The 12,261-nt window shown below is 44.3% G+C and overlaps 1 protein-coding gene across 1 annotated transcript in view; it reads left to right on the top strand.

The window, feature by feature from the left end:
- Positions 1-9,536, top strand: part of CLMP (CXADR like membrane protein) — a 104,750-nt gene extending 95,214 nt beyond the window's left edge. The window contains exons 6-7 of the mRNA XM_058664022.1: positions 8,357-8,498; positions 9,004-9,536. Of these exons, the coding sequence (XP_058520005.1) occupies positions 8,357-8,498; positions 9,004-9,304 (443 nt within the window). The 3' untranslated portion in view covers positions 9,305-9,536. The remainder of the gene's footprint in view (positions 1-8,356; positions 8,499-9,003) is intronic.
- Positions 9,537-12,261: the final 2,725 nt, after the last annotated feature.

Below are 12,261 nucleotides of genomic sequence, written 5' to 3'. Positions count from 1 at the left end.
ATGGAAGATCTTTGTTTCTCTGTCTTTCAGATAAATAAAATAAATCTTAAAGACAAGACAAGACGGGATAAACCAAATTAAAACAGAAGTAACCATGGGCATTTAGTCTACTGGTTCAGATGCCTATGGACCACATCCAGGGCCTTTTTATTTTTAAAAATTTATTTATTCCTGGAAAGGCAGATAAACGGAAAGGAGAGACAAACAGCTTCCATCTGCCATCTGCTTGAATGGCCACAACAGTCAGAGCTGAGCTGATATAAAGACAGGAGCCAGGAGCCTCTTCTGGGTCTTCCATGTGGGTACAGGGTCCCAAGGTTTTGGGTAATCCTCTACGGCTTTCCCAGGCCACAAGCAGGGAGCTGGATGGGAAGTGGAGCAGCTGGGACACAATCTAGCACCCATATGTTATCCTGTCGCCTGCAGGTGGATGATAAGTCAATTGAGCCATAACACTGTTTCTGGTATCTATTTTTATACAACCAAATACTCCAAAACTTAGTGTCTTAAAAGTATCCTTATACCCCTTAACTTGTGTAAATGGATGAGAATTTGAGAATGGCTTAGCTGGGGGCGGGAGGTCCTGCTCACTGTTTTCTCAGGAGATATTGCCAATAAGACCAACTAGTGGTACAGTCACGGCGAGGCTTGCCTGGTGCAGCAAGTTCTGCCTCTAAGACAGTTCATTTACATGGCCGTGGCTGGAGGCCTCAGTTTACCACATGGACTGCCACAGAAGGCTTGTAAACATAGCAGCTGGCTTCCACAAAATGAGTGATCTGAGATCTTAGAAATTCAAGACTCGAAAAAGAGCTGCAACACTTTGTTATGATAAGGCCTCAGATTTGAATACCATCACTTTTACTATATTATATTCGTTTGAATTGGTTTACAAAGTCCAGACCACACTCTAAAGAAGAAAAATGAAGTAAATAATTCTGTGGACAGGGCCGGGCACAGTGGCCTAGCAGCTAAAGTCCTCGCCTTGAACACGCCGGGATCCCATATGGGCGCCGGTTCTAATCCCAGCAGTTCCACTTCCCATCCAGCTCCCTGCTTGTGGCCTGGGAAAGCAGTCGAGGACGGTCCAAGGCCTTGGGACCCTGCACCCATATGGGAGACCCGGAAGAGGCTCTGGGCTCCTGGCTTCAGATCAGCTCAGCACCGGCCGTTGTGGTCACTTGGGGAGTGAATCACTGGAAGGAAAATCTTACTCTCTGTCTCTCCGCATCTCTCTATATCTGACTTTGTAATAAAAATAAAATAAATAAATCTTTAAAAAAATAAAAATAATAAATAATTCTGTGGATATATTTATGAAGCCACATGAGTGGAAAATCTAATAAAGCATATAAACACATAATAAAGAACTTTCAAAACTGAGAAAACACTAAATCAAAATAAGCAGACTGCTGTTGAAGTGTAATTTCCAAACAAGTAAAATATTGACAATGACAAATTAAAGGTTTTATTCAATGCTTTATTCAGAAGCCCAGTAAAATGTAAAAACTGGTCCAAAGTGCATTAAGAAGTTAGGTAAATAGAAACAGTTTAACAAGGAAGCAAAAAAAAAAAAAAAAAAATTGGTAGTTTAGGCATCAATCTGTTTAATGTCCTATAAAGCTACATCACAGACCACCTTCCGGGGTTATTAGTTTAACTGGAATAATTACTTCCACCTCTACTGGACAGAGGTCTACCAGTTGCCTTTAGAGAGTTGAAACTTGCCTACTGGGCCAAGTGTGATGGCTTAACTCACTAATCCTCATCATGTAAGCACCAGGATCACATATGGGCACCAGTTCATGTCCCAGTTGCTCCACTGCCCATCCAGCTCCCTGCCGGTGGCCTGGGGAAATGATAAACTAGTCTCCTGTCTATAAATCAAATCTGCCTTTCCAATAAAATAAACAAATCTTAAAAAAATTGCCTACCAATGTACTTTTTGGTCTATTTAAAGTTTCAGAAAACTTCTCTTACAAATTTAATAGGCAATTCAAACCTGAGAGGGCCTCCCTAAGAGGCTGTCGAACTTGAACTGGACAAGTGGGATGCTGGACTCTGTATGGTGTGAACTTTTAATTAGGGAATCTCAACGGAACTTGAGCTGTGGTTATGCATCAAGGTGAAGGAATTCACCATGGGGGAAAGGTTTGGGGTGAAGGGGGTGGGGGGAATCCCAGTACCTATGAAATTGTGTCATGTAATACAATGTAATTAATGAATAAATGAATATATATATAAAAAAAACAAATTTAATAGGCAAAAAAAAGGAAAATAAATAATCAATAAACATTAATAGCGAGAATAAAGGGCCCTGTGTGATGGCCTAGTGGCTAAATCCTTGCGTTGCATCTGCCACGATCCCATATGGACACGGGTTCGTATCCTGGCTGCTCCACTTCTCATTCAGCCCCCTGCTTGTGGCCTGGAAAAGCCATTGAGGATGGCCCAAACCTTGGAACCCTGCACTCATGTGGGAGACCCAGAAGAAGTTCTTGGCTCCTGGCTTTATGTTGGCTCAGCCCTGGCTGTTGTGACCACTTGGAGAGTCAATCAACAGATGAAAGATGTGTCTCTCACCTCTCTGTATATCTTTTTGTTTGTTTGTTTTGTTTTGTTTTACTTTTTTTAAAAAGATTTATTTATGGGCCCGGCGGCGTGGCCTAGCGGCTAAAGTCCTCGCCTTGAAAGCCCCGGGATCCCATACGGGCACCGGTTCTAATCCTGGAAGCTCCACTTCCCATCCAGCTCCCTGCTTGTGGCCTGGGAAAGCAGTTGAGGACGGCCCAATGCATTGGGACCCTGCACCTGTGTGGGAAGACCTGGTTCCCAGCATCGGATCGGATCGGCGCGCACTGGCCCGTTGCGGCTCACTTGGGGAGTGAAACACCGGATGGGAGATCTTCCTCTCTGTCTCTCTCCTCCTCTGTGTATATCTGGCTGTAATAAAATGAATAAATCTAAAAAAAAAAAAAAGATGTATTTATTTTTATTACAAAGTCGGATATACAGAGAGAAGGAGAGGCAGAGAGGAAGATCTTCTGTCCGATGATTCACTCCCCAAGTGAGTGCAACGGCCGGTGCTGCACTGATCCGAAGCTGAGAACCAGGAACCTCTTCCGGGTCTCCCACGTGGATGCAGTGTCCCAATGCATTGGGCCGTCCTCGACTGCTTTCCCAAGCCACAAGCAGGGAGCTGGATGGGAAGTGGAGCTGCCACGATTAGAACTGGCGCCCATATGGGATCCTGGCGCGTTCAAGGTGAGGACCTTAGCCACTAGGCCACACCCCCGGGCCCATATCTTTTAATATAAATAAATAAACAAACCTAAAATTAAATAAATAAGGGGAGTAAAATAGCCCCAGCCCCCTTTTTTAAAAATTGGAAAGGCAGATTTATAGAATGAGACACAGAAAGATCTCCTACCCACTGATTCACTCTCCAAGTGGCCACAACAGCTAGAACTAAGCCAATCTAATCCAAAGCCTGGAGCCAGGAGCCAGGAGCCTCCTCTGGGTCTCCCAAGCGGGTGCAGAGTCCTAAGGCTTTGGGCCATCTTTGACTGCTTTCCCAGGCCATAAGCATGGAGCTGGAAGAGAAGTGGAACAGCTGGGATATGAACCTGCATGTGTATGGGATCCCAGCTTTTGCAAGGCAAAGATTTAGCCACTGGGTCATTGAGACATGCCCAAGCCGTACCATTTTTAAAAAGATTTACTCATTTAAATTATTTAGAAAGGCAGTGTTATAGAGAAAAGGAGCTAAAGAGAGAAATCTTCCATCTGTTGTTTCACTCCCAAATGGCCACAATAGTCAGAGTTGCGTCTATCTGAACCCAGGAGCCAGAGCTTCCTCCAGTTCTCCCACGTGAGTGCAGGGACCCTAGCACTTGAGTCATCCGCTACTGCTTTCTCAGGCCAAGTGCAGGGAGTTGGATCAGACGTACAGCAGCCAGGACTTGAACTGAAGACCATATGGGACACCAGAGCCGCGGTCATAATGAGCGTAATCTTCTGTGCCACCATGCCAGTCCCTACCATTTTTAAGATATCAGATTGGTTAAATAAATACCATGGTACTTAAGAGTAGAAAAGTTGCTGAGACATAGGTGTTTTTTTTTAATTATATTTCTGACCAATTTAGCTTTTTTATCTATAGATTTGGGGAGGATGAATATATTGAAGTAAAACATATACAGAGAAGAATGCATAAATCCTAAATGCATATTTCAAAGGATTTTTATAAGTAAATATATAGGAGCAGCAGGGTGGCATGGGATGCTAATCTCCCTGCAGCATCAGTATCCCATTTGGGTTCCAGTTTAATCCAGGATGGTTCATTTTCATCCTGCTCTCTGCTGACTGCCTACAACAGCGGTGGAGAATGGCCCAAGGCCTTGGGCCACTGCATCCATATGGGAAAACACAGAAGAAACTCCTGGTTCCCAGCTCTGGACTGGCCCGGCTCTGGGAGAGTGAAACAGTGGATGGAAGACCTTTCTCTGTCTCCGCTTCTCACTCAGTTATCTCTTTCAAGTAAAATAAATAAATCTTTTTTTAAAAAGCTCACATATCCATGTAAAGAGCATCATTAAGGACCTACCACTACCTATTGCCACTCTTACATTTATCCAGATTTTTCTTTTATGGATTACTTTTCCTGTTTTAAATTTTTTGAAGATTTATTTTATTTTTCTTTGAAAGGCAGTTACAGAAAGGAGAGACAGAAGATCAATCTTCCATCTGCTGATTCACTCCCCAAGTGGCTGCAACAGCAAGAGCTAAGCCAATCTGAAGGCAGGGGTCAGAAGCTTCCTCCAGGTCTCCCATATGGGTGCAGAGGACCAAACACTTAAGCCGTCCTCTGCTGCTTTCCCAGACACAAGAAAAGAGCTAGAATAGAAGTGGAATAGCTGGGCCTGGCGCCGTGACCTAGCAGCTAAAGCCCTTGCCTTGAACGCGTCAGGATCCCATATGGGCACTGGTTCTAATCCTGGCAGCTCCACTTCCCATCCAGCTCCCTGCTTGTGGCCTGGGAAAGCAGTTGAGGATGGCCCAAAGCCTTGGGACCCTGGTTCCCAGCTTCAGATTGGCGCAGCACGAGCTGTTGCACTCACTTGGGGAGTGAATCATCGGACAGAAGATCTTCCTCTCTGCCTCTCCTTCTCTCTGTATATCCACCTTTCCAATAAAAATAAATAAATCTTTAAAAAAAAGAAGTGGAATAGCCAAGACTCAAACTGGTGCCCATATGGAATGCTGGTGCTGAAGGCAGAGGCTTGGCCTACTATATTATAGTGTCAACCCAAGCCTGTTTAAAAAAAATAAGTAAGATTTCTTTATTTTTATTGAAAAGGCAGATTTTACAGAGAGAAGGAGAGACAAAGATCTTTCATCTGCTGGTTCATTCCTCAAGTGGCTATAATGGCCGTAGCTGAGGTGATCCAAAGCCAGAGCCAGGAGCTTCTGGGTCTCCCATGTGGGCATGGGGTCTCAAGGTTTTGGTCCATCCTCAGCTGCTTTCCCAGCCACAAGTAGGGAGCTGGAAGGAAACTGAAGCACCTGGGATACAAACCAGTGCCCCTATGGGATCCTGGCGCATGCAAGCGAGGACTTTAGCCACTAGGCTACTGCTCTGGGCCCCCATTTTAAAATTTTTAAAAAGAAAAGTCCAGCGCAGTAACATAGTGGCTGAAGTCCTCGCCTTGCATGTGCAGGGATCCCATATGGGCATTGAATCTTTTTTTTTTTTTAAAGATTTATTCATTTTATTACATCCAGATATACACAGAGGAGGAGAGACAGAGAGGAAGATCTTCCGTCCGATGATTCACTCCAAGTGAGCCGCAACGGGCCGATGCTCGCTGACCCGAAGCCGGGACCTGGAACCTCTTCCAGGTCTCCCACGCGGGTGCAGTGTCCCAATGCATTGGGCCGTCCTGTCCTGCTTTCCCAGGCCACAAGCAGGGAGCTGGATGGGAAGTGGAGCTGCCGGGATTAGAACCGGCGCCTATATGGGATCCCGGGGCTTTCAAGGCAAGGACTTCAGCCGCTAGGCCACGCCGCCAGGCCCAATGGGCACTGAATCTAATCCCAGCGGCCCCACTTCCCATCCAGCTCCCTACTTGCAGCCTGGGAAAGTAATGGAGGATGGCCCAAGGCCTGGGACCCTGCACCTACACGGGAGACTTGGATGAAGCTGCAGGCTCCTTTCTTTTGGATCAGCTCAGCACCAGCTGCTGTGCCACTTGGGGAGTGAATAAGTAGGCGGAAGATCTTCCTCTCTGTATATCTGCCTTTTAAAAAATTTTTTTTAAAAAGAAGTTGTTAATTGCTCTACCTGCATCCCATATCACACTGCCAGTTTGACTCCTTGCTGCTGTGCCTCTGACCCTGCTGACACACCTGGGAAAGCATGGAAGATGACGCCTGTCACTGAGACCTGGAAGCTATTCCAGGCTCCTGGCTTGGGCCTGGATTAGCCTGGTGACTTCAGGCACATTTGAGGAATGAGCCAAACAGAGAGAAGACTCAACTCAGTCTCTCCTGTTCTCTGTCATCCTGCCTTTCAAATAAATAAATATTTGTAGGAGAATCTTAAATAAAATCATTTCATTTCTGACTGGCCTCTTTCACTGTTCGTAATGTTTTTAAGATTTAGTACTGTTGCTTCTTAGATCTGTGTTTATTTTCCTTCTTCTATGAAATTTATTTATCAAAATTTATGATGAAGTCTACTTCAGATGAAGAAAATGCATTCTATTACCCAATAATTAGCATTCTCTAACTGAAAAGTACTCAGGTAATAAATATTTTTGAAGCTCAATTCCTTAATAAATAGTTTTATATCAAGTGGTGATTTAGTTCTTATAAAGGTAGTAGGACATGAGTAAACAGAGAAGTCTGTTGACTGTACTTTGAAAATACAAGTGAAATGTACCTAGTGTGTGCTCTGGTAGCATCCTAGCCCGTGTCCTTGCCTCTCCCCTTACCACACAATGCACTTTTCCTTAGTCATCAGGGCATGCTTTCTCCACTACAGTGGCTCCTGTGACTCCTGCACTACTCCCGCAGGGCGTGGTGTGAGCTGTTCCCATCTAGTTCCATGACCAGGACCTCAGTTCCCATCACTCTCCCTGCTCACTGTGCTTCAGACCTACTCACACGCATCACACTGACCATTCCTCCTGCCTGGGGTGCTCTGTTCCTTCATCATTCATGTTTCCAGTGTCACCTCCTCAGAGTTCTGATAACCCAAATTTGAGCAGTTAATTCTCCAATCCTCCTCTGAAATGTTACTCATCCTCTGCCTTCACAGAATTTATCCATGATCTGAAATTACCTGAATTATGTTATCTGTTTTTTCCTTTCTGGAATGTAAACTCACAAAAGCAGAAACCTTGCCAGTCTTCACCTGCCTTGGAATGTGCCTAGAGCAACGTGACAAAAGTATCTGGTGGATGAAACAAAGAACGGCTGCCTTATGATAAGCCAGTTACTAATCAGTGTAACTAATGTGCAAATCGCATTTACCTTGAGTTCTGAATTTTGAGGACCCATTGGCAAATCCCATACAGAGTCTAACATTATACTTCTCTTTATTTTATTGATGGGAGAAGGGTAATTTAGAGGAAGCAGGGCAAGAACTTCACAGAGCCAGAGGACCCCTCAAACACTGCCCCAGCAAGGCTGACAAATCTTTGAATATGCAGCATGTATGTCTACACTCCCCACCCTAGATTTATCTTTTTTTTTTTTTTAAAGATTTATTCATTTTATTACAGCCAGATATACACAGAGGAGGAGAGACAGAGAGGAAGATCTTCCGTCCGATGATTCACTCCCCAAGTGAGCCGCAACGGGCCGGTGCGCGCTGATCCAGTGCCGGGAACCTGGAACCTCTTCCAGGTCTCCCACGCGGGTGCAGTGTCCCAATGCATTGGGCCGTCCTCAACTGCTTTCCCAGGTCACAATCAGGGAGCTGGATGGGAAGTAGAGCTGCCGGGATTAGAACCGGCGCCCATATGGGATCCCGGGGCTTTCAAGGCGAGGACTTTAGCCGCTAGGCCATGCCGCCGGGCCCCCTAGATTTATCTTTTAAATCAACTCAGTCTCATTCAGTGAAGTCTGCACCAAACACTGATGAAGAGTGTGATTTAGTAACTGCCAACTGCAAAAATATCGAGACAGTCATCCAAATGAGTGTGACAGGGTTCTACTCAGGAAGCCAAAAAGTGATGGAGTCCTAGAAATACTAACCCTGTCCAGTGGTTTTTGTTCGCTTGTTTTTTGAGTGCCTGTATTTCCTGGCTTATTGTTGCTTTTTCTTGTGCTTTTGCTTCTGAGAAAACAGATGTACAAAGCATCGGCATGGTTGCAGGAGCAGTGACAGGCATAGTAGCTGGAGCTCTGCTCATTTTCCTCTTGATATGGCTGCTAATCCGAAGGAAAGATAAAAAGAGATATGAGGAAGAAGAGAGACCTAATGAGATTCGGTAAGTCACCCCAAGTCCCCACTTCTGCCAGGATTCTTTTCTGAGGCCAGCTCTGTCCCCAGTGTCCTCCTATGAATCTGCTATAGGATTACTCAGGGTGACGTTCTAGCCTAGGGATGCAAGGTGTGGTTTCCCTGCCTGCCTTCATCATGAAACTGTCCGCAACACAGTCTTAAATGTTGTGCTTCCCATTGTGTCTCGTTTACTTCTATTTGTAAGGGGCACACAGGAGACAGCCCATTAGATTTTTCTCATTGACAAGAGGGTGTGTATCTTCCCAGGATAACAGGGTGGCACTCTGCGTTAGCAAAACATGCACTTTGCCTGAGGTAAGTGTTAGAAATGATCAAGTGCCTACTGACTCACTTGGCTGCCTTCCAGTGGTATTATTAGAGGTTTACGGGTTGAGGAATTGATGAGGAAACCTCGGATGAAGCAACCGTAGTAGAAGCTATGCCAGGTCCTGCCAGTAATAAAGTTTATCTTTGTTGTATTTTCTCTTCAGAGAAGATGCTGAAGCCCCGAAAGCCCGCCTTGTGAAACCCAGCTCCTCATCCTCAGGCTCTCAGAGCTCACGCTCTGGCTCTTCCTCTACTCATTCCACAGCAAACAGTACCTCACACAGCCAACGGACACTGTCGACTGATGCAGCACCCCAGCCAGGGCTGGCCACCCGGGCGTACGGCCTAATGAGGCCAGAAGCAAAAGCTTCCGAACCAAAGAAAGTCCAGCACGCTACTCTGACCAAAGCAGAAACCGCATCCAGCATGACCCCCAGCCAGAGCAGAGCCTTCCAAACTGTGTGAATTAACGTGAACTTGACTCCCATGCTTGCCTAGAATCAGGTCTTAGGACTCTACTAGCCATTGGAGCTCAGCCACCAGCCACACCCCCCTTCAGATCAGATAAGGTGTCATTTAAGTTGCAGTGAGCATTGTGTGGAATAGACTGACGAATGCTTTCCTTGCGTGACACCAGATAAGCAAAGGGATGCAAGCTGATTATCTCCACAAAGGCATGCCACTATGCCTTTAGATTAGTGGGGGGAAAGCAGGTGTTCAGATCTATTTGACCAGGAACTATGATGAAAATGTTGGGTAAATATGAGGTAAATACACCAAAACTTCTTACCTGGATGTTGTACGCACCATTGTCAAGAAGATGAGGGGTATTGTTTGTAAATTTTCTATGCATTTCTGAAATCTACTGGATTACTGTAATTATACAGATACTGAAGCAGAACCCACAGCCTTATTCTATCACACCCATCTTCACCATATAACCACCCGTAAGAAACTCCAAAAAAACAAAACACATCTCTTCTATTTTGACTTGACTGCATTTGTCCTAGGTTTCCAGGGATTTAAACAGTGGAAGACGATGAAGATTTTCTCCCACTCTATCTATTGCTGATCTTCCTAGTTAACTAAAGCCTAAAGTACACTAAGAAGTGAGTCTAGAATGCGACAAGGGACATTGAAAAGCTTTCCATCCTAATGATGTCTTCGCGATTGCTGGCCAACACCAGAAATATATACTGGAGAAACTGGGGAATTTTCTCTCAAATTAGATGCCCCTCGAGGGCTTTTTCTGCTTAAGAGAAAGAAAATATTCGTTACATGCCATTTAAACCATGTCCCAAGAAGGAAATCTAGATAAAGAGAGAACTGGGAAGGCTGGGAAATTAACTGATATACTACTATAATCTCTTCCTTCTAAGAACATGTGAAACCAGAATTTGAAGAATGAGTATACTGCAGAACATTTTTTTTGCTTTAATTATCTTCTTTTCTGTACCTTTCTTTTTTTTTCCTGAATTTTGAATTTTGTACAGTTCCGTAGAGTGCAAAAGATTTGATCCATTTTCTTTGAATATGGTAAGGCTGATAATAAGGAAGTTTAGCATTGCACCACACATGCAGATTTCTCCATTTCTTTCATTTTAGAAGGATATGAAATGAAGACTTTTAATAATCCTAGGTCTTAAAACATCAGAAAGATCAGAAGTTGCTAACATTTCCTAAAGGCATTGCAAGTATATGCTAAAATCATTTCCTCTTGGGAGGCTAAGGAAATCTAGCTTGGCACTGCAAAGAAAGGGAATTAACAATTAGGAGACGGATGAGCCATGATGAAAGTAACTTGTGAGTCACAGGAGAAGGCGAGCAAATACCTACTGATATTTTGGTACTCAGTATCAAGCAAATAGGCAAAAGAAGAGTGTATTAGCAACAGTGGACATCCCCCATGAGCAACTACATGAGCCCCCACTGCTGCGTTTCCAACTCATTCCAACCAGCATGTCTGAGGAAGCAGCATAAGACAGCTCAAGTACTCGGGCGCTTGCTACCCCATAGCAGACCCGGCCAACGTTCTGGACTCCTGGTTTCAGCCTGGCTCTGCTCCACCATTGTGACCATTTGGGGAAGGAACAAACAGATCAAAGACCTGTTTCTTCTCTTTCTCTCTTCCTTTCAAATACATAAATTAAACATTTTTTTTAAAAAAATGAAGTCTAGGGGCTGGTACAGGAGCATCACAGGCTAATCCTCTGCCTGTGGCACCAGCAGTTCCACTTCCAATCCAGCTCCTTGCTTACAATCTGGGAAAGCAGTAAAAGGATGGCTCAGGTCCTTGGGCCCCTGCACCCACATGGAGACCTAGAGGAAGCTCCTGGTTCCTAGCTTCAGATCAGCTCAACTCCAACCACTGTGGCCATCTGAGGAGCGAACCAGCGAACAGAAGCACTCTCTCTCTCTCTCTCTCTCTCTCTCTCTCTCTGAACAGAAGCTCTCTCTCTCTCTCTCTCTCCTCTGTACAAATCTGCCTTTCAAATAAAAAAAAATCAATCTTTAAAAATATGAAATCTAGATTTGACGGAAAAGATTCACCAGGACAGCTAGATGCAAAGTTGATGCACAGAAGAAAGGTATCTGAGAAGTAAAAAGAAAGTAAAAGGTTTCAGTACAGTCTCTTGCCGTTTTAAGTTTTGACTAAGACACTACAGTAGGACTGCAAAATCGCCCATCAAGGAACTGGCACAAGTATCAACTGGTCACCCTTGGTGGAGCAGAGTATTTCTTCTTATTTAGAAAGGCTAGAGGAAAGAACTAGTAATGCTGAACATGGTGATCAAAGTATTATTTCTGAAAGGTAAAGCAGAGTAAGGCTGTTCTGAGATTCTGCCCCATTTTTCCGGCATCCCTTCCTATAAAGTTTAATGCTCACCATAGAGCCTCTCAAAGTCCCTAGGAATTTATCTTTGGGAGAATGTTTTATCCTCTAAGAAGGGTAAGAAAGGAGTCCTGAGGAAGAAACAGAGTGCCTGCTACCAGCTTAAGACTACTCACATATTTGGAATGCTTTCTACACTGCCTCATTGTAAGAGATAAAACCCCTTGATCTAACTACATTTTTATTCTCTGGCAGTGTGATATCCAGGCAACATATCTCTCCTGGTATGTAGCTCAGAATTTTCATTCCTAGAGTACTGGAGCAAGCAAGTATGCTGTGGAAACCGCAACTGTATTGTCACTAGTAATCTGTTCTTACTGTTTAGTACTTTTCAGCCTGAGGTTGCCTGCCTAGGTCTTTGAAAGCAGGAATTGCTTGTGCATGAAAGGAACGTTTAGGCTGAACATGTTAGTTATCAAAAGACTAAAGCACCAGTTAAATATAGAAATTATTTTCTAACTATCCTGACAGTGAACATCTACAACGACAACAACAACAAAAAACCAAAACAGATTACACTAAAAGCCCC

Source organism: Ochotona princeps, chromosome 4 (genome assembly GCF_030435755.1).
Source record: "Ochotona princeps isolate mOchPri1 chromosome 4, mOchPri1.hap1, whole genome shotgun sequence".
Taxonomy (NCBI): Eukaryota; Metazoa; Chordata; class Mammalia; order Lagomorpha; family Ochotonidae; genus Ochotona; species Ochotona princeps.
Note: the sequence above shows the minus strand (reverse complement) of the source record. Positions and strands in the feature narration are given on the sequence as shown.